This window comes from Apteryx mantelli, chromosome 7 (assembly GCF_036417845.1).
Source record: "Apteryx mantelli isolate bAptMan1 chromosome 7, bAptMan1.hap1, whole genome shotgun sequence".
Taxonomy (NCBI): Eukaryota; Metazoa; Chordata; class Aves; order Apterygiformes; family Apterygidae; genus Apteryx; species Apteryx mantelli.
In genome coordinates this window covers 21,145,881-21,168,581 of record NC_089984.1, presented here as the reverse complement: position 1 = coordinate 21,168,581, position 22,701 = coordinate 21,145,881, and the positions used below count along the sequence as shown (strand labels likewise).

The following is a 22,701-nucleotide window of genomic DNA, read 5'->3' as shown; positions in this document are numbered from 1 at the left end:
TAGAAACAGTTGCAGCAAGCCAAGAAAGTGTGAAAAAAAAAATAACCTCTTAGGGAGCTGTTCACAAAGGCTAAATTTAGTCTAGTGAAGACTATCTTCCTCTAAAGTCAACGGGAAGAGAGTGTGTCCTCTGGAGACACCTGTGAGGGGAACTGGGGGGTGGGAAGCAAACTCTTCACCCCTTCCCCAGGCTAGGCTGGGATCTCAACATGCTGGCAGGTTTTGGAAGAAAAGTAAACCTGTCTTGCCTCATCCTTGCTTGGTCTGCACAGGCATCTTGGGCAGATCCACCTGACAGCACGCAAGGGTAACTGCCTCTCCCCAGGCCCTAACAGGAGATTTTTGCTTGGTAGAGAGCACCGGATTCTTGGGTCCCCACTGGCTCCAGCCAAGTCTTCTCCCTCATCTTAGCAAAGCCTAAGGCAATATTGGAGAGAAAGATGCTGAAAAAAACCGAATGTGGTCCAAGGCTGGGAGGCTAAGCTAGATATTACCCTGGCAAGACAACTATTACAGGCTTGCAGAGCAGATGGGGGAGAATGAATAAGGAAGGGAAGGGATTACCCCGCTGCACTGGGGTGCAAAACATGCTCTTGGTGATGTCTGTGGTAATGGGTGTATATTAAGCACACTATCCCATCTGTCTTATACAACTTTATATACTTGTATAGTATACTTATATACAGATAGCCCAGACCTTTAAAGAAAGGAAAAAGAGCAGTTTCAGAACCACTGATCCACCCCAGGGCAACTGAGAGAAAGTAAGTTATTTTCAACAACCTTTTTTTTCCCTCTACTGCCTGCTAAAGGAGTTTATGAAGATGAATGCCATCACAGTTGGGAGCTATCCCCTGTGAATACCTTTATGATTTGGTATCCCCACCTTTTCAGCTGTATGCAGTGACCTTTTTGGGGGGGGGGTGGGGAGAGTTGCACACTCAATTTCTCTAAGAGGTAACTGACATCCTTTATTACACATCTTTATAATAATATTTTACTTGGTAAGAACATGGAAATGGAGAAAATTCTCAAGTATTTATGTACATGCACTAATATTTCACATAAATTAATTAAGGTGGAGACTTGTCATTGCATCAGCCAGAGAAAAACCCAGAACTGTGAGATGCTTTATCTGAAGTTAACAAGCATAAAGGAATCAGGTTTGAAACAGTCCTATGACTTCTAACAAAGTCGTCTACCAATTTTTTGCTCTTACATAGTTTGACAATAGATGTCTGAAAACTTTCTGGAGGTTCTGGAATAGACTTGGATAGAACACGCTGAAATTTCCCATGAAGAACAGACTGCAGATAGTGAAAACACTAACAGTTATGGCTTGGATTAAAGCCAGTTTGAATTTATTTATTTACTTTGTCTTACTTTGTCAAGTACTGGTTACTGCTTATATTCTGAAACACTTCTCCAGATAATTCTTAATTTGTTTATGCATTACCTGAGAATTTTTTATTGCACACTTTTAGTTCCGAGAACTATAGGAATTCTGCACACAACTGGATACAAGCTTTCTGAACTATGCAATAGAACTTGAGGGATCTGGTGCGATGCAATAGCTTTGTTGAAAGCTAGGGACTGTAGCACCTTCTGGCTAAACATGGCATTAGTAAGAACTTCTGGTAGGAAACAAAACAAAAAAACACCCTCACAGATTCTTGGGAGCAAGAGGACAGAGCAATCTTTCAAGGGCTGCATAATTTAAAAGTGAACATATGGCTGCAGGCATACGATTTGTGAATTCTGCCACTCTACCTGTCACTTACAAGTTTAAAATAACATATTGCACACTTCACTAAGACATCAAAAGCAAGGATTTTATTAACTAAACCAAATATCCTTGTCCTCTTTGACCCAATGCCTGTTTTTAATGCACCTACTCCAAAGATCCTGTCATCTTCTGTTCTTATTGCAGTGCTTTCCCCTTTCATTCCAGTACTGCTAATCCAGATGCATCTTTGTCCAGTCTACCTTTCAGTACTATTTCCACAAAGTTTCATCCTCTCCCTTTTCCTTCCCCTCCCCCCCTTTTTCAGTGCTGTCATTCAAAACAAGTTTTCAACTATTATCATTATACTAAAACCTCACAACTCTGCCTCAGAATCCAATCTACTTTCATTCAAATGGCAGGACCTGTCTGACCTCCTGGTATCTCCTTGCCATATCTTGCTGCTAGGTTAAACTCTACAACAGCCAAAACTTTTCACAATAATTTCCTAAATCCTTTTCTCTCTGTCCTCTTCTTCTCATTTACCAAAGAATGGCAGCAATCATCTTGTGATACTCAAGGGCATGATCTAAGAATTAGCTTCAACTCATTTACCTCCCTGAACCCACTGAACTCAAACCAGATCACGCCTCAGTGCTGCCACTTCCTTATTAGGAAAAAAGGAATACACTTTATATTCTGTCTTTCCTTTGTCTGCACAGATGTATTTCTCCCTTAGGCTATCTTGCTCCTAAACTACTGTAATATGCTCTTCTGACAATACTGCTGTAAAAACCATCCTGTCTCATCATTTCAACAGATACGTCTTCATACAGATTCCTCTTCAGGAGGAAATTACTTACCTTCTTTCACATCTTATCTTCATAGTCTCATCTTTGCTGTTCTTTTGCAAGGGAAAATCCCTCAATGAGAGTCCAAATACTCACTAGATAACTCTCATTTCAAGCCTGTCTCTACCAGAACACCTTAAAGTCACTTAACAGTAGCAAGACAGCTAGTATACTATAAATATTGCCTTCAGATGTTAATTTAATCCTTGCACTCTCCCTCTTTATTTTGCCATATTTATAAAACATGCTGTCTGTCTTTTTTATTACCATGCATAGAATGTATAGCACAATAAATTCTCCCACAATGCATTTAAATATTTTGCTTGGATTTTACAACCCGTTTGTGATCAAACAAAATGCCTCAGTTCCAATTTCAGAGAGAAAAACCACACTCAGGTAGGTTAAAGCCAGTATTTTCAGCAGGTTTGGATCACGTCCATTTCTCCCACCAGATTTGATGGAGCTGTGGGTTTGCAGAAGAAGAATTTAAAGAGAAGGGCAAAAAAAAAAATGAAGGCACTCAAAATTATTGGAAGGAGACAAATGAAGATGTAGGATTGCACAATTTATCCAAGTATATTAAGTCAGCTCAGAATCAGAGGTGAGCTAGCAGCTAGCTCTTCCTGTCCAGGCAATATCTATGACAGTTAGTTATTGCATCTGCATCTAAAAACAGAGTTGGTATTCTCTAAAAGAGATGCCATGAAGAGCTGTCTGTTTAATGCAGACATCAATATTTACAGTGCGAAATACCTCCTAGTCTTACATAATCAACAGTTTTGAACAGAAAGGTTTAAAATTGACTTGCCTTCTGTGCTGACATTAAAAGCAGCTCTTAAGTAAAGGTAAAATCTGAAGACGATACTGACTGTATATGGAGTAGTATTTATAAACCAAAAGATGATTTAAAAAAAAAAAACACACAGAAACAAAGAAAACATGTTTTAGTGGTTGAACTAATCTTTCAGACAACACAGAGGCTTACAGCGATCCACACTCAGTTGATGAGACTCCTTTTATCTGAAGTTTTGCATACAATACCTTCGTAATTTATTGGATGATCATACTGAAAAAACAGCACTATCTTATAAGGGTCTGCAGCTGGTATATAATCAGATTTACCTTTGCTCTCACCAATTTCCAGATGCAAGTTTAATTACATGTTAATTAAATATTGGAAATATTGCTGTTTGCTCTTTTTTATTTTTCATTTATCCTCTCTCTCTCTCTCTTTTTTTTTTTTTTTACCTTGAGAGCACAGAAGATGCAAGAATCGCCCATACATTTGTGTGCCGTGATCTGTCGGAAACTGCGGCGAAAAATGTCCAGGTGCCAGAGAACCTGCAACACAAAAAGAAGTACAACTTATTTTATGGATATATAGAATAAAATATTGCATACACCTTTGACTAAAATTACACAAGCTAAATAATTCCAAAAGTGCATTAATGTCAATGAAACCACTTTTAATAAAGCTTGCCTTTTATCTAATCACAAGTTGATATCTTCATCTTTCCTTTCCAACAACTGTGGCATTCATATACATTAATTTACAATAAGACCTCCCTTTGAACTTCTTCCTGGATGCTTGTAGATAAAAAGCACGGTTCTTTTCCTGCGTGGCAGTGCCAGCTTCAACAGCACTTGCCCCAGCTGCTCACCCACCCTCGTGCCACGAGAGGCGGCCGCGTGGCCACACCGGGAACCTGAGCACTTCCACCAGAGCCACCGCAAGGAGCCAGAGCTCAGGCACCGGGACGCGGATCCGCCTCATCGGCAGCCCCAGCACGCTGACCAGAACGGCCAACATCAGCGAGGGAAGGGCAGCAGCGCACCCCTTAGCAGGCTCTCACAGGTGAGAACAGGAAACCCTGAAATCCTCTGTGCCTGCTATTATCAGAGGTACATTTACATCCCATGATGGGGGCAGATTTCTAACCCTAACCAGCGTGGACAGCTACACTTTCCTCTCAGGGCAGGTATTGTGGTAAACTTTGTAAGGCAAAAAAACAAGCCAGCTTTCATACGCTCTGCTAGCAGCAGCTGGAGGCAAAGCTGGCTCTCACAGCGCCAGGTTTTCTGCCTAGCTGCACCACTGAACCTGTGCAGCCCCAGTAAGCTATCTGAATCCCTATCCGTACCTTCATCTATAAAACAGCGATAATACTGACCCTGCGGTGTTTCACAACCAGCTATTTATATCTCCATACGATTACTGCTACCTAATTCAGCGCCAGCTAGCAATAACTGGCCTTTCCTGCAAGTCCAGCCCTCAGTACCCCCCGGCCTTTGGGAAGGCACAAACTTGTACCGAAAGAAACCCTGACCTAAATTGCACTGTGCCAGGCTCCAGAGGGAACGGCACCGTTCAGCCCGGCATCTCGCCGACTGCACGCTTCCTCAGCGCAAACAGAGGGCCTGAACATCTTGGTTCTGATTAATTTGTCCAGAACAACTGGCTAGAAAAAAGCATTCGGAAAAACGTTTGCACTGGTTTCACAAAGTGTTTCCAGCTGTAGCAGCTTGTTAGCTAGTGAAACGCAGAGCACAGATGCCATATAAAATTGTATTCAGAAAAACACATGTACTGACTATTCAATCAAGTAAATGAACTTTTTTCCCAAAACTTCAGAATTGTCGGGGTAATGTTTATGCTCAAACTCTGTCTATACTTGAGGGTCTGTGAGGCAATATGAGCCTTTGAACCATCCGGCTATACCCGACATTCCTGAAGAGCTACCACACACTGCACAAAAAGAGAAAAATAATATATTTAGGAAAGAGTTCATTTTTTTCAATGTAATTGACTTCAGAGTTTATCTTGAATGTTTATAGAAATATTTAGTAGCAAGGAGCAGCAAACAGTCAAGAGCCTCTCAGACTAACATTTAATGTTAAAAATTTTAAGATGACAAATACAGAAATACATATTTTATGAAATATGATTAGCATCTTGGGTTTTTTTTAATTCAGCTTTGACTACAAATATCTTTGGTATCCTCTCTCTCTTGAGTTTTAGGAGAAAACAGTTAACACAGAACACTGTTTGAAGGTCGGGTTCCTACGCTTTCACCTTTGTGCAAGGTATGCTGCTGCTGCTGCTGGGCTCTACTAAGTACTGACCAAAGTTCAGTAACTCAATATTAGGAGTCAGCCAGTAATTACACCTTACAACTTAACAAAAGTGATCAATAGCATACATCTCTGGAAACCCCACTTTTCTTGCACCAAGTTCCCTTTGTTCCCAGTCCTGTATTTCATGACATATTAATCCTACCGAGGGTCACTAGTGCTTCTGTTTGTATTTGCTACACAGGAGGATCCTGAAGCCTGAAATTAGTTGAGAACCTAACTGTGCCTGCAAAAACCCCACAGTGACACAGCCTGTGCTAAACAGGCAAGACATACAAAGGGAAGGAAGCCGAAATGCAGAAAGGACTTGAAACCCTTCAGCCAGAAGAACTGAAACTCAAAGGACAGACATTCAAACTATGTAAATGATGACAAAACAAATATAGTAGTCATACCACTCCACTAAGTTATAACACAGGAAAAGGCATTTTTTCTAATCAAGGGTAAGGACTCAGTCATCCAAACTAAACTGCACATCAGCAGTTAGAAAACTGTTTGGACTATACAAAACAGTTTTTGAATAGATACCATCAGCCCTTGAGTGTGACTGGCCCATCAAAAAAAATCTATATTTACTTTAAGTAGTAGACATACTGCAAGCTGTTCAATGTTTTACTATTTTAAAACACAATTTTTCTATTTAAAATGGATATATTTTCATCTGTCGATGACATACTAAAAGTTCACACAAGCAGAAAAGATGCAAGTATGTTAAATGACGACTATTCCAATGCTTTCAGTTTCACCATGAAAAACTGAAAATCAAAAAAGCTGTTTTTTCCCCTATAGCTATCAGTTACAGTAACACAAAAAAAGTGGACAATTTTTCCTTTAACGTAACTCCAACTAAAGCAGCTCAGGATTTGAGCTTCATTCTATAACACAACTAACCTGCATTTATTCTCTCTAGGCCTGCACACAATTATGTAGTCAAGCCTGGCTGCTGCACAGCTTGAGCTTAAGAAAATATTGCAATAGACAGAAAGAGATGACAAAGACAGAAACATTTTATATTCTGTGCTCTTACCTGTAACGCGCTATTCAGGAAGCAACTGTTCTGTCCTGGTTCATTGCTGAGACCTTTACTGGGGGCTATTGAGGTTGTATTTCGTGGAGTGAACATACCCTGTACATTCCCCCGACCTACAGAAAAGTAATTTCTTTTCCAAGACATTTTCCAATTTTAGCTGTAGAACATGCAGGTTTTGGCTGGCAGAGTATTTTAGTGGATCAGGCCCTTCCTTTCTTTCACCAAAACTGAAAACAGGAACAACATCCACTCATCTTTCAATTACAGTTTAAACAGAATTTATCCTTTCATCAGGACACAAGCAGTTTGTTTCTTTTAAATCCAGCCCAGGATGCTATTCTTCATCTGATGCTTATGTATGCAAAAACCTCCTTTACAAGCAGCCACATACAAAGCTTGAGGAGGGCAGGAATCCATGGTCTTACAAGTTCATCTGTTATTGCTGTTTCTCCCTTTTCTAAACAGGCAGTGACTTCAGAGAAGAAATGGCAAGTCACTGGTCCCAGGACCAAGAGGGAGAAAAACAACAGCTACCTCCACTCCCTACACTCCCCCCTCCCCCAAATAAAAAAAACCACCTTCTCTAATCCTTTTATAATCCTCCTGCAGAAGATGGAAAAAGTCCAATTAGTAAGAGAGCAGAGAAACTGAGCCCAAAATAAAACCTTTGCAGCTCCTGTTCAGGCGCTTCTATCTCGGGCAATGAAAAAGGCATTATCCTCTCAGGGAAAGAGAAGCAACTCCAGAACTTGAGAGCGAAGAGCTTTAAAACAGCAAAGCGTCTCTGATACAGTTCTCCTAGTTCTGCGTGCGATCTTCAGAAGTTTCTTCTCCTGAGCCTTCTTTTGCAATTGGAATGCCCAGCCGTGCCAGAAAGCTTGAGAGAGAAAAATAATCAAAGGCTTGCGTCATTTAATTACTCGCTTGGTTTTGTGGTGTTCTGCCAAGACCAGTATTGCCTCACCTCCCACAATACACAGAATCTCTAAGACAAAGCAAAAATTATAAACCTTCCCCCACCCAAAAAATGAATAACAGGGAAAATAAAACAGAATTCTGAGAACAAGTATGTTAGAGGGCTAAAATACGTTGGAAGGGTTAAGAAGGTATTCCGATTAAAAAACACAACAAAAAAAAAACACCCTAAAACCCACAAAACATTTACATGAACTTCATGCCAGTTTTCACATATACCCTTTGCAATCTGGAAGTATAAAGCATAATTTCAGCATAAAGTTCTTCAAGATCTCCTGCTAATTTAAAAAACAGTAGGAGGCTTTGTAGTTCTGTGAATACATGTCACTATATTAATTGTCCATTCTCTAATTGGGATCTTGCAGCAGCTCTGAATTTGGAACACTGTGAAGGGCAAGGTACAGGATTCTCCGCTGACTTAGAAGCCCAGAGCTCTCATCAGAACAAAATACTTTCCAAATTTGCTTAACCAGAGAAGGTGCTTATCTGTATCAAAAGTTACTTAATCTGGGCACAGGGAAGGTATAACATCTTCCAAAAGACATTGATGCTTCTGAAGAAACCGAAAGAAACATTCAACAGAAACTGCCCTTCAATCACAAGTGAATTTTATCATTCACTTTTGCCCTTATTTTACAGGAAATGTAAAAAAGAATTTCATCCAACAAATTCCATTTTTACCCACCTGGGGTGAACAGTGGCAAGAGTCCTATAGAAACAGGAACTCCAAGAATTTATAGCAAAATTTAAAAAAAAAAAGTTCTTGCAAGAGTAGCCCATCTGTCTTTGCTTTACAGACAATCACATAATATTTTCTCATTCTCAGTGACATTTGGGATTATCCCATTATTGACAGACAAAATAACAGCTGAAAATACCTATTATGACTGGCCTAAACAAGAAGATACTATTCCTGTTCTGAAGAAGCAATTGCAACAAGAATTCACTAAAAAAATTGATACAGGTAGAATCCAGGTATCAGCAAAAATTAACTCGGAGAATAATACCAAACAAAGATATTCTGGGTATTTGTGAAGGCACGTTATTCACCCTCTACGCAATTATAAATTCTTCATCTTCTGCCAAAATACAGACAAAATTTCCCCAACATCTAAGAATGTGCGATAGCAGACGAACCCATTCCCTTCTAGTAATATTTTTTTTGCGCTTCTATTAAACTCATTCTACAAGTATTAATGAAGTCTCAGCATTGCTGTGAGGCAGGCAAATCTCTATTTACAGATGAATATTCTTCTTGGTTCCCAGTGCACCACACACAATCTTCAGATGCGCTTGCAAGCCTGCAGACACAGAGCATTATCATGCCAGTCGTGCAACATTCCTGAGCGCTGAACGTATACGGGATTCATTCCAAAGCAGCTTCAGCCTCAACCCCCTCTCTTTGCTCAATCCCTTAATGAACCACAAGCCAAACATACTGTGTGAGGCAATTTAGTTTCAAGCAGCAATTTAAGGCTCGATGTAAACCAACCCTACTTGCAATAGGCGCAGCGGCCAGGCTTGGGCAGCAGGAGAAGAGAGCAGAAGGCAATCGGGAATGAGCCGAGGCAAGCACACTGGGTTATAACTCACAAAAAAGGCCTAAGCCAGGCACTGTTTCTTCTCCTTTCCACAGCATCTATGAGAACATGGAAAATACAATCCAAAACATGCCCAAAGATGAACAGGTGTGAGCAGCACCAAGTATATATTCAAATTTGGAACAAGATTCTGCTCTCAAAAGTGTCTCTAAAGTATTTTTTCAAGCCAAGCTGTCTCAGTTAATACAAAGTTAATACACTTGTGTGTTGATTTCTGTTGTCTTGGGATCAGAATCTCATCAGAGGCTTTGTATTTTGCCCCTCATCGCAGTAAGACTACTGCAGGCTGGCCAGGTGCCCGGCAGGACTCCTGCAACCTTATTACCATCACTGGATTTGCACTGGATTTGCACAGGTCTGGTAGCATTGATGCATTTATCCTACATTCTCTATGCTCTTGCACAGAAGTAAGTTCAGTTTTCTCATTTAGCTATACAGCCTTCGCAGAATTAAGAGAATAAGCAAAAAAATACTTATTTTGGTCAATAACTGGTTATGACAAAAAATAGATCCATGGAGATAAATGCCAGTTTTTTGCTTTACCAAGCACTAAAAAACAACCTTATACAATAGCTACAAAATGGAAATCTAATTAATTTTAAATACATAAGACAATATTCATATGAATTATGTACAGAACCACTTAGGCTCTCTGTTCTACCATAAGACTCGTAAAAAAAGATAACAGAAAACAAGGGGAAAAAAGATCTATGTAAAAAGCAACAATCATTATTAAAATAATCTGCTTTGCTTTCACCACCTCTGGCAGAACCATCAGCAGGAAAAAAGCTAACCTTTCCTTATTTTATATAAAACAAATAAACATGATTACATAATCTTCTAAAGCATACACACAAACACACAAAATACAATTCCAAAAAATGGCAATGATTTGTAAGGGAACAAGAAGGGTACTGCTGTGAAAGCCTTTCAGCAGAAGTAGGTGTTCCCCAAACATGCTACTTCTCCCAGATACTGTCTTAGCTTGTAAACAGGCCCAATCACAAAACTAAAGAAAAGAAAAACAGATTTACTTCCCGAAATGAAGTCACAGTAACACTTGGATGATATATGTCACAAACGCTAGAGAGTTACATAATGGAGTGAGTAGAAAACATTTTCATGTATTATTTCTGATGAAAGAAGTTCTTGCAAGACTGTTCCCCTGTTAAGAACACACAAAAGGCAACAGAAACAGAAAGAAAAGAAAAAAAGAAAGAAAACCCCTCCAATGTAATTGCTGATGGGGTTTCCCAGCCATCTGCAGCATTTCAGTGTTAGGTCACAACAATAGCAGCTCCATGCAACTCTCGTATCTTAAAACCAACAAAAACAAAACAAAATGAAGCCAAAAATCAGATGACCAATTCAAAAGCTGTAGCTACGATATGTCCTAGTGACATCTTGGTACAACTCCAGAAAACTGAGTTTTAAATGAAAGAGAACAGCATTACCAGACCTGATAAAACTGTTCTCCCAGAAAATAAACAATGCTCCTGGCTTGTTGCTCAAAACATCACCTTAGAGACACAGTGAACTGAGGTAGATAGCCTAAAAAGTTTTAATGTACTTGAATTTTATCATATTAAGAATACTATCCACTGGAATAAGGTACAAAGATTAATCTCGTCAGCATGATTAAAAAAGAGCTAACTAAAAAAGAGCTAACTGTATCCCTGAAAAATTGTACAGATTATAATAAGAAGAATATTAAAGAATATATAAAGAAATATGCAAAGAACATATAATAAAGAGATATAATAAAAGCGAAAATTCAGAGTTCTAGACCTTCCCTCAAATTAAGCTAGCTTTCACGCTGTTTGACAACAGTGATCTGAGGGTGGGAGCGCTCCCAGCCAAGGAGACCAGCTGACTGGCCCAGGGAAGAGCACCCAAGGGGCACCACTCCCACCGCAGCAGTCCATTCCCGGAGCAAAGGTGGCCACGGCTCACCCTGTACTTCCGGCCTGAAGAAACATGCCGGCCCATATCGAGAAACTTAACTTCATTATCAGGCCCAACGCTACCTTCTGTTTACTGAGTAGAACATGGACTTGACAATATTTGACAGCTCCACTGACGTCTACAACAGGATCGTACTACTCTTACTTATTTTTCTTTCTCCTTCTGCACAATTCCTACTTGGTAAAATGCTGTAAAGATATGACAAAGCTCTGAGCAGCAACAAGATAGGGCTAATTCCCCAGAACCATGTGAGAGAATACACTCAGTATTTGTCTAAGTTACGATAAATGGTCTTTTAGAAACCAGGGAAATGTTTCCACTTACCAAAGGCAAGGTAATTATCCAAACGTTAGGTTAAAAGTTGCTAACGAATACCATCAGAATGATCTTGGAGGAAAGACTGCAGAAAAAAATTCCACAAATGCACAGCTGGACTCCTTTACAGCATAAGGGTATGACAAGCCATGAGAGATACTTCAGGTTTCCCGGAAGAGACAACAAAGGCCCTTTCTATGAGAGCCTATCTCAAGATAATGGAAATTAATACTGAAGGGACTAGACAGAACAGTGACTAAACCAGGCTAACATGTGTCCTTGCCTAAAACTGCAGTAATTTCAATCACTACCGCTTGTATTTGTACAGCCTACAAACCACTATAATAAATTGTAAGCAGGACACTGAAGGAGACAAAGCGCTTCTGGGGAATGCAGCTCCCTTAAGTGGCAACACTGGCATTTCTGAACTAGTAAACAGCTTACTGTTTCTACAGTGTTCAGAGAGAGAAACGCCGAGTACATTTTTTATGAAGAAAGAACAAGTTTTATACTGACTTTTCAAACAAGCAAATAACCCAGAGGAAAACACTCTATGTTCCTGTTAACTGCTCAGACCAAAAAGGGGTGTGGGGAGACAAGGCTCTGCAGAACCACCCAGAAGTGAGACTCTGCAAGCTGCAGGGGTCAAGTAGCTTTATACTGCACAAAGTTTGTTCATTCCGTACAGCAGGCAGCATTTCTTTAACTTCTTCACCCAAAATGCTCGCATACATTTTACAAAACTATAGTGAACTGTGCCTTAAAACTGTCTAATGAAATACTGTGAAGATTTATCTAATCTGAACCATTTGATTTTAAGCTTGACAGCCAGCCAAGTCTTTTTAAAGAGCATCTCTCACAGTAAAAAAGCAGCAGAAAGCCATTGGTTTTGAACTCCAGAAGGTTCAGTGATGGTGGCGGGCTGGAAATTTCCACCTACTCCAGCTCCAAGAGAATCATTCTAGGACGCTTCCCAACTGCCTGCAGATGCTTCTGGGGGGTTAGCAAAGGCTTAGCTGTCACTTCTACAGTCCTTCTTCAAAGCAGTAAATCAGCTGATGAACACTTGTCTCAAACTTAATACCACATAGACTTCTGTTCAAAATAGAGAAAAAGTATGTCACATCCCATATAGCTACAATAGAGAGAAGTAGGATAGTCACATACAGATTTTCATAACACAGTTAAATTGGACCCAAAGTATCCAGGTGGCTCTTAAATAATTGGTAAAGCTATTAAGAAGCCATCTACTCAAGAGCTTTAATACAACATGACAACCATTCAAAGACAGATTATAATTAAAAAAAAAAAAACAAAAAACCCACAGCTTTGAATATCTAAAAGGGAATAGCATTACAGCCTTTTCTGATCAAATCTAACAGCTTAACCTGCTAGATGATCTCGAAATTTCCGGAGGAAAGCATCCCTCGCTAGAGAGTGCGATTTACAAGCACATAATGTTGAATAACTGAACAATAGAGGCTGCTGTGAGAAGACAAACAGCAAGAGATACGAGGTCATAACTAGAGATGCAAAGGCCACGTTATTTACTTTGTATGGTGCTTATCGCCAAAAAACACTTCACTCCCCAGATAAAACCTTTACTCATATCAAAAACACTGTATTAATAACCACTGATCTCATGCATCACGGGTACTTTCAGTACATGTGTTTGCTGTGGAGGTTATCAGAGGCAGACAACTCCACAAGTCGGCATCCTAGGTCGAAGCCTTTCAGGACCTCCTTGCTCACCTTTGAGTTATACCAATGTAATACATACACCCAGAAGATTTTGTTATTTCAGCAACTATGCTCTGATAGTTGAAGTGGGAAGGATTTTACAGAAAGAGGAAAGTTTATCTAGATGGAAATAAATTCAAAGAAATTTCAAAATCTTACATGATAATAAAAGCAAGTATTTTAAAACACCTAGGTGGAAGGGGACTTCTGAAGCAGTTATCACAAAGCTTTGTATTACCTTCTAGGTGAAATCTCAGTTTACGCTCCAAAGATTGTATTTAAAAACCCCTACTCTATCTTTATTGAATTTGGTGCTGAACATTTCATAAATGCAGAAGGAGGAGGGGGTTAAACCAGTTTTTAATGCTACTCCATATGGAATTTTTGGAGTTAGGATAAACGGGAAAAATATGGCAGCCTCAAACATTATGCAAGTGCTCAAAAGCAATTTCCACTCAACATTACCACTCAGTGCTATGTAACGCAGAAAACCACGGCAAACACGAATAGGGCAGCTGTCAACCATATGGCGAGATGGAGCATTCTAGCCCCGTTTTAGCGAACGCCCAGACAGCCTCCTGCCGCTCATTACTTACTTCCCAAACCTTCACCCAAGCTTTCCAAAGGAGAGCTTCAAGATGAATTCAGTATTTGATTCAATCTTCAGGTATAAATAAACATTTCTAATGTAAAATTCTACATTTTACAGCTATCAGCTATAGCAACAAGATTTCAAGACCCCCCCCCTTTTTTTTTCCTGTGGAGTCCTGTTCACAAGCAAATAATCTCTCCTTTGTTCCAGTAATATTACTGACCCAAGAAAACAAACATTTCCTACTTTGCCTTGCAAATTCCATCCCAACAATGACTGAAGAGCTACCCGGAAGCTTTCAATAACATTCAGTAGTATTCAGCAACATAATGCTTAAGGACTGACAGCTTTTAAATCTTGCTGCCACCCTTTTCCTGACCTTCCAGTTTTTTGCTGCTAAATGACATCACAGTTTTTTCAGAAATATTCAGCCTCTTCTGAAACAGCTACCTCGTTATAACTATGAAGTCTGCTTTCAATCTTCACACCCCTCTCCTTCCTTAAAGCAGAAGTCAGTAGCAAACAACTCCTCAGTCATATGCTGTTTACATTACACCATCACATGTACCTCCATTGCATTAACCAGAGCAGCAATGTTTGAAACAACTGAATGTCTTAACACACAAACTTTGCATACAAATTTATTTTGGCGAGGAAAACAAACAAACAAACCCCAGCACCAGCAGCATTTCAAAGGAAAGACAGCTGAGAATAAGCCAAGGCAGCAGCATGTTGAGAGCAGCAATAGACTTTGACCAAACAGATGGACGGCCAAAGGGTGGAAAACAGTCTTTCCCGACGGTGTGTTAAGTATCTCAAAGTTGACCACCAGGATGCACTGTCCTCTCCAGGTAGCGCTCAAGGGGAAACAAGACACCTAGGGCAGAAGGCAGCTTCCTCAACACAGGCACACAGTGGACCTTTGGGCACCCCTGGCTATCCAAAACTCGCACCCAGGAAGGGCAGCTGTGCCACAGAGCTACGGCACTCCTGCCTCCTCCATGACCAGCAGCTGGGGGCCAGGCAATATACTCTATAGTACCTGAAAATGACACTAGACCTGCATTTAGGGAATGAGTTCTCCTATTTTCTCTTGGGCTCAGGATAGTTTTTGATATTAGAGGGCCAAAAGCTGAAAAACAGTATTTACAGCTTATCCTCAGCCTAGAAATACAGTGTATCTTGTGTCTGGTTTATACCACCATTACCACTTACTGAGATGGCTGATAACACCAATGTTCTTGCCAGACTAGTACCATACCAAGGCGCAAAACTAAAGCAGTAAAGTGGAACCTGCGCAGAAAAAGCACAGGCAGTGTAAAGAAAGAAAGAAGAGTGGTTTAGGGTGTCTACGCTGGGTCCCAGTGTTAAATAAATGTCTAAATCATTGTCTTCTGCCTTGTACAGCTGACAAGCAGAAGGACTGCTCCTGCACTTTAGAGCATTGTATAGATTTATAATTCTACATAAGGACATAAAACCATGCACCCAGCATCCACGACATGGTAATTATTCCTCTTTTTTTTTTAAGCAGTCATCTGTGCTGTATAGCTATAAATAACACTTCAACAGAATCACGAGTGTATACACACATGCATAAGCACTTAATCTCAACTTGGTTTTGAGATCATTATTGTTTAGTTTGGAAGAATAAATATAACTAACATGAATAGGGAAACTCATTTTTGCTTGATTTGGCTTTGTATATAGAAGCATTTTTCTGCAAAACCCACTGAAAACTTCAGAACCTAAGTAAGAACAACATTTGAACGTAACACAAGAACAAGCTTACTGAATCAAAACATCCTGTCTCCAACAGTGGCTAATAGCATGTGGGAAGAGTAAAACAACAAGTCAGGAAAACATACTGTGATATCCTATACCTTACAAACAATCTGGAGCAGACAAGCAGGGGGAGTAGAAATCAAAGCCTGTTTTATTGTTTTCTATAAAACTAGGAGACCAGCGGAAGAAAGTATCTGACCAGTGGATTTAGGGAGATCACAGAGGAAAACATTCTCTGTGCAAACTGGTGCCTAGGTTTGTTTGGTTTTTTTTTTTTGAAATAGGAAGCAGACAGACATGACCAAACTTCAAAACTTTACATTCAAAGGTCGCAGATTGGTCTCGTGTCTCCCCCTAGCAAATAAAGCATTTGTAATATGCTGCCGCAGCCTCTCTATGGCTTCTGCAGCCCAGGGACAGACCTAGCTGACTGGGACACTGCTAGCCCAGCGGACAGTCAGGGACACGCTGTGCCTCTCCTCACTGCAGCCCCAGCCCCAGCCCGCTGCAGGCTCTCACTAAGCAAGTGTCCGCGTCGCACGGCTCCGCGCGTTTTAAAGGGCGGAGAATGGCAACCGCAGGCACAAAGAAGAATGAACAGACCTGAACTCACAGGTAAAGATCGAATACAACCAAGGTCGTACAGCGAGCCCTGCAAACACAGAAAAGGAGCGCCCGCATAACAGAACATGCGCTTACATATGTCACCTGAAATTCTACTTTCACTGAGAAGTCCCTTACAAATGGACAATCTGTTCTGCTTGAACTCTGCTATTCTGTCAATTTAAATAAGCAGTCATTAAAACCTCACCTAAAAGTTCTTAACATACATCTTTATCTATAAACAAAGCCATAACAGGACATTCAAAGTACGACCATTCTCCTAACGAAGGGCCAATTTCAACCAAATTACCTACAGTGTTTTGTTCTCCTAACAAACATTTTTACACTGGTATAAGACATTTTGAAAGATGTACTAGAATAAACATTTTGGAGAACAGAGGAAAAATAATAATATTAATTTCTCAAGTAGATGTAAAGAAAGTTTTCAAATCCATTTCAACCTATTTCACTGTATGAGATTTGGAGTACCAGGCTAAAACAGGCGAAAGCTGTTTTCTTTGATTTCATGTACAGCATATTTGTCAGAAATACATTCCAGAAACTAAAACTTCACATAAAACACGTAGCATACACAGAGGAAAATTTCCTGTGTGAAATGCAGCTTGTATCCTATAAACCAATTTCCTGAAATACAGATCCTTCATTTTCAATTAGAAATAAGGTGAAGCCATAATGTTTGTATATGAATTTTCCCAAAACTCTGAGGTCTCTGAATGCAAAGTCTGAAGTCAAATTTCTTATATAATTTTAAAAAGTTTTATTTTTCAGAAAAGTTTTCTTATGTAAACCTTAGGAGATGCTACCAGTAGGCAACTCCTTCCATACTGTTTATAAAATCTTAAACAACTCCTTCCATACAGATTTTAAAGTCTTAATTTTATGAAAGTGTCGCTCATTCTTCATGGGTATTGCTGGAAAAAAAAGTTGCTAGTGCATAAAAAGAAGTGATGATACAATCACCTTGTATCAAAAACAGGTTTATGAAGATATTACTATCGCTTTCATTCAGAAAGTTTATTTTATATTCACCAGAGAAATACTGTGAAACTACTGAATGCAAAAGGGATTATTTTGTGTCCTGCTGTGGCCTGGAGAGATCCACAGAGCATGAAAGAAACTCTTGTTGAGTACAAGCAGGCTCTGTCTCTAATGGGTCACAGAAGCAGAAGCAGTGCAAATGTAGTATAATACAGGCTGAACAGACTAGTTGGGTGTTGGGGTTAAAAAAAAAAAAAAAGATGTCAACAGCTTTGATTTATTTTTTCTCTGCTTGGAGATGAAATGACATTACTGAGTGGCACCAGAAGCTCCCTACAAAAAAAGCAGAAAGTGCTGGAAAGGAGGTATATATTATGAAAGGAGTATTTACACTTTATTTGGGGATTCATCATACGGCAGAAAGAAAGAGCGTGAAGAGGTAGTTTCCAAAAAAATTCCTGTCTTTGCAACCAAAACAAGCATGTACAATATGAAAATGAAACAGAATTCTGTAGAGGCGCAAGCAAGTTATAAATACGTTTAACCAACCAGTATGTTTGGAGAGGAAAGCATCCTCATAGAACTATTTTTTTTTTTTTTTAAACAGAATGAAAGAGAAGAACAAGCTTGAAGGTACGTACGAATGCCTGCATATACAAGAATGAGGTGTGACCTGACAGCATTGCAATGTATCTAGCCTACAACAAATTTTAAACACTGCAAATTTCAACACTGCAAAAGTCACTAGAGAAAACAGCAGCCTTGCTCAACTTCAGACAACAGGATTTCAGCTATAAATGAAAGGATGCTTACTTTAGAGATTTCATTTAATTTTTTTCAGCAGCGGTTCAACCATTTCAATGTTACTGTAGGGTTGTGTTCTACCGATAAGCAAGCAGTTATTTGTTACTCTCCCGACCTAATCCTGCACCAATGGACAAAATCACATGTGAAACTAAAGACTCATCTAGCCCATATCACACAACCTTCCAACAGAGCATACTATCAAAGCTGCAAGGTTAAGCTCAAAGCATTATGCGGCTTCCAGCTTACTGTGCACTTTTGTCAACTAGCCCAGGCCAGACCGTGTGAAATTCAGAGTGCCAAGTACCAGACTGATAGTTTTATGCACCGAGTTCTTCATTCTTTTCTGCAGAGAGACAAAGTACCCAACCCACACTGGTGTTTCTCATTCCTTAAAATGGGTATCTCAGGGAATGGGGCTTGGAGGATGAAGCAGAGAGGAGCTTTGGGAAACGTCACAGGCAAGAGGTGAGGACAGCTCTGCGGCTGCTCCTGCTCCGCTGCACGCCGCAGGGCACGGGGGGTGACCGGCTCGCAGCATGACACCCGCTACGGCCGCACTTACTTTCTTGCTTCTGTACGCACGATCCGCTAAGAGCGTGGCTGTGCCATGTGGAGCCTTTAAGGGCAGAGACATAAACCCCCATGCCCCTCGGGGAGTACCACGGATGCTGACAGGACAGGCCTCCAGAACTGCTGGGTATGGCAGGCGGGAGAGATGCCTGAGCCGGCCCTAGGCACAGCAGAAAAATTTCTTAGACATTTGGGGCCACTAAGTCACTGATAGACCTGTGAATCAGATATACAGTAGTCAACAGGAGCGCTGCATACAAGCATACTTCTGTCTTTCCCAGTTCCTTTGAATTTTCTCTTTTTAAAAAGCTAAATTTCTAGTTCTTATTTAAATAAAATTTGGCTTTTTTTGATTTTAAAACTCTTAAGGTCTTTTTTAGGGGTCACCACCAGAGAACGGTTATGCACACCCACCTCACAGCTGTGGTGAACTCTGTGTCCCATTACAGCAACCCGTAACAGTCTCTGTGGCTTGCTCCTTCCCACAGCCCTGGGTCTGGATTATGCAGCAGCCCCTGCACCAGCACCCTGCTGGGGCCCGTCACAGGACAGAGCCTTCACTTCAGAGCTGCAGTCAAACAGCAGGGTTACGTGCCATGTGTTGCCCACATCTACTCTGTGCCAAATCCTGTTACAACAACACTAAGTTGATACGCTCCAGGCTGGCATCTCCAAGCACTGTTACATCCTACAACATAACTTTTTTCCCCAGAATTCCCTAGACCGTACACTGTCCCTACAAAGTTGCCAAAGAGACACAGCTCTTGCGTTTGGTTGGAGCTCTGGCGTTTGGAAAGAACATGGTCTGAGGAAGGTTGGCAGCTAGGTACAAAAACAAATGCAGATCCACAGCACCAGCAAGGCAATGAAAGGACAAAAACAATTATTATTCTGTTTAAAAGTCCTCTCCCTCAGAATAACCGATCTTCAAACTAAAGAATGATCCTCTGACATCTTGAAAAGCAAAATCAGTGTTAAAAACACAACAACACTATACTTATCAAGAAGAAATACCATACCATGACTAATATTTTCAGTCACTACATTTCATCACAATAAATATTTTGCTGAGAAATCACAACATGAAATTTTCCCTCAATACCAGAAGAAAGCATTTGGATGCATTGTTATTATTATCATCCATTGCTTAACCAGCATTACAACATCTACCACTTCCTTACACACACCTGTAAGGGGGGGGAATCAAAATATTCTGTCCAGACTGAGATTCTGTGTATCCTTCGGGATTAAGAAAAAAAAATAGAATCATACACATACAAACATATATATACACACATAGCATGTATGCACGTGCAATCTAATGGCTGAACTGGAGAAGTCTTACATTTCTGGTTGATCAGGACTGAAGTTACTCCATATGAAGCTATACAGCTCTGAGCTTGAGCCAAAATGTACTGTGTTGGATGTCTTTTCTTTGTTCACCTGGAAGGGCTTTTTTTCTGGCTTTTTAACAGTCTTATTTCTTTCCAGTCCCATCAAGTTCTCCAGTCCCAATAGATGGATACCCAGGTACCCATCGATTAGGGCAGGAACAGTAATACACGTCCTCTCATGGAACCATGTACATTAGAAACTTAAAGACAACTTGTGGAATTCCAATACATCAGTTAAAAGATTCTTATTATGATCCAAGACATTAGAACCTGAAATAAGACAACTGAAAAATGGATGAAATGACTTAGCTGTGGCACACTGTTCTCTGGAAGAAAAGATCATATCACAGATCACACATGTGACAACTCCCAGGAGCAACTAATTAACATTGCTTGGCTCTTGTTGGAGTTGGAAACTCTGTGTCATACTGAAAAAAAAAAACTTTCCTACGTATGCATTTGTTCACTTCGCATCTTGATTACTAAAAAAAGAAAAAAAAATCATTTTTTCTGGTCTTGAAAAAAAGTAATTTTCCTCTGCTTATATCTATTCAGAAAGGTAGTACAAAGCATCATCTTCTCTAACACGTTGCTTTGACCATACCACATCAATATTTGCTCTTCCTGTGGTACACCTTTCTCCCTAGCTCTCCCTTCTAAGGGTCTTTAGGTCTGGCATAATCTTTTCTATTTTTAAGTGCACCATTAAATCCTGCCACAAAAGTTGTTGATGCCAGGCGTCACCAGCCATTTGTTGCATTTTCAAGCAAGCACTGCTGTGCTCTCTCCCCCGGAGAGGACGGAAACACACCTAAAACATCTACAAAACAATCCTGCCAATCCTCCTTCGAGTTGCTGCTTTCCTGCCAAGTGCAGTAGAAGCCCAGCAGCTCAGCAGCAGGTGTGCCAGAACCACCGGTCATCACGACAGCCACCCCAGGCTGTTTCCTTTACTTCTCTAGCTGCTTAGCATGTTTCTCTGGCCTCAGCTGGGAACTCTCTAAACCGGAATCACTCTATTTTGTTTTCATAAGGCACCTAAAATACTGAGATACTGACTATAACCTGTAGGTAGCATTACACTACAAATGGACAACTCCAGATACCACATAAGACCCTGTATATCTAGCATAATGCTTTTGTTTTGCAAAGAAAAATGAAAGATTCCAACAGCCAGTTAAGAGAAAAATACAGATTAGTGATGACTGAGTTCCTGAGAGTTCTGCAACTCCCACTAAGTACAATGTGCTAAGAATAAATACCCATCAAATGTTTTAATACAAACAAACAAACAAAAAAAAAAAAAAAGGCAAAAAAGTGAAAAACAAAAGCCGTTTCCTGACGTTTCAGCCCGCAAGTTGTCGGGTGGGCAGTCCCCATGTCCTCCTTTCAGGCTGACTCCACATTTAGCAGATCACCCAGCAACACAAACCTGAACTTGTACCAAAAGTGCGAGTTCCTGACAGCCCTTCCGTCCTGGCAGCGGGAGGGCGTGATGCGGCCCACGCCGCCTGTGGGAGGACAGGCGGCTTCCGAGGGGGAAACGCTGGAGGCACAAAGGCCCCAAAGGCGCCAGTGCCACCAAGGGGGCATTCCTGCGTCCCTCTCGCCCCCCAGCCCCCGGGCACACAGCCAACACCTCCTCCCTTTGGCTCACGGAGGGATCCCAGAAGCGAATCCGGCTCACGAAATCAGCCCTTGGAGGGGGGGGCTGCTCTTTTTCCCATCAGTTTTGTGAGCTGGATCAACTCCTGGAGAAGCTGGAGCTGGGGCAAGGGGAGCAAACAAGGCGTGCAGGAGAGCAGGACTTGTTCTTTCAGCTTTGCATCAGCCCAGCCCACCTTCCCGACTTCTACCCTGGCACGCTACAATCAGACAGCCTAAATCCATTCCACCACCACACCAAAAAAAAAAAAAAAAAAAAAAGTTATTTCTTCAAAAAAAATTAGAATACACTGGAGCAGGCAGAATGAGTCTGTTTTTATTATACAAAATGATGAGCAGTGGAAATGTACAGAGTTTTTTTTTTCTGGTGACAGGAATTCTAAAACTGGATTTATCATTTTGTGGAATCACAGCTTCTGTTTACCATCACCAAATGTATGAAAATATATTTTTTAATCTATAAATTTAAACAAAGAGGTACTTGTACTTCATGCCAAGCTGAAGCAGAGAAAAGTATGGGATAGTAGTGGTAGACAGACTTTCAAAAGTCACAGAATAATTACTATTTATTTTGGAAACAAGACATTTTACGGAAGGAAGGAGATCAGGAAAGCAGCCAAAGCAAGTTCTTGCTCTCAAAAACCAACACATTACCAAAAAAAAAAGAAGGAAAAAAAAAAAGTCCTACATATATTTAATACCTCATTTCACTAAGAGTTTCTTTCAAAGAGAGAATTCAAGAGTAGCAAGTAGAGGGAAGCAAAACTACATCTAAAGTATGAAAAAAGCAGCCTTGAGAGCTTCTGACCAGGTAGAGCTATGCTATAAAATAACTAGGATGGGAAACAAACTGCTAAAATCCATTCCAGTTTTGACAAACATTAAGGTGAGTAAAGATTCAGACTGGCTGCATCTTTGGGTTTACGATGGATACTATCAGCCAGTAGAAGCTATGGT

At 40.5% G+C, this 22,701-nt stretch overlaps 1 protein-coding gene across 6 annotated transcripts in view; it reads right to left on the bottom strand.

The window, feature by feature from the left end:
* USP54 (ubiquitin specific peptidase 54) overlaps nucleotides 1–22,701 on the bottom strand; it is a 103,356-nt gene that overhangs the window by 46,551 nt on the left and 34,104 nt on the right. For 5 of the 6 annotated variants that reach the window (XM_013960261.2, XM_013960262.2, XM_067299929.1 and 2 more), the window contains exons 1-2: nucleotides 6,731–7,271; nucleotides 3,820–3,912 (exon numbers count right to left, since the gene is read on the bottom strand). In XM_013960261.2, coding sequence (XP_013815715.2) covers nucleotides 3,820–3,912; nucleotides 6,731–6,877 — 240 coding nt within the window. In that variant the 5' untranslated portion in view covers nucleotides 6,878–7,271. Of the gene's footprint in view, nucleotides 1–3,819; nucleotides 3,913–6,730; nucleotides 7,272–22,701 lie in introns of those variants that run through there. The other variant, XM_067299927.1, reaches the window with a different exon arrangement.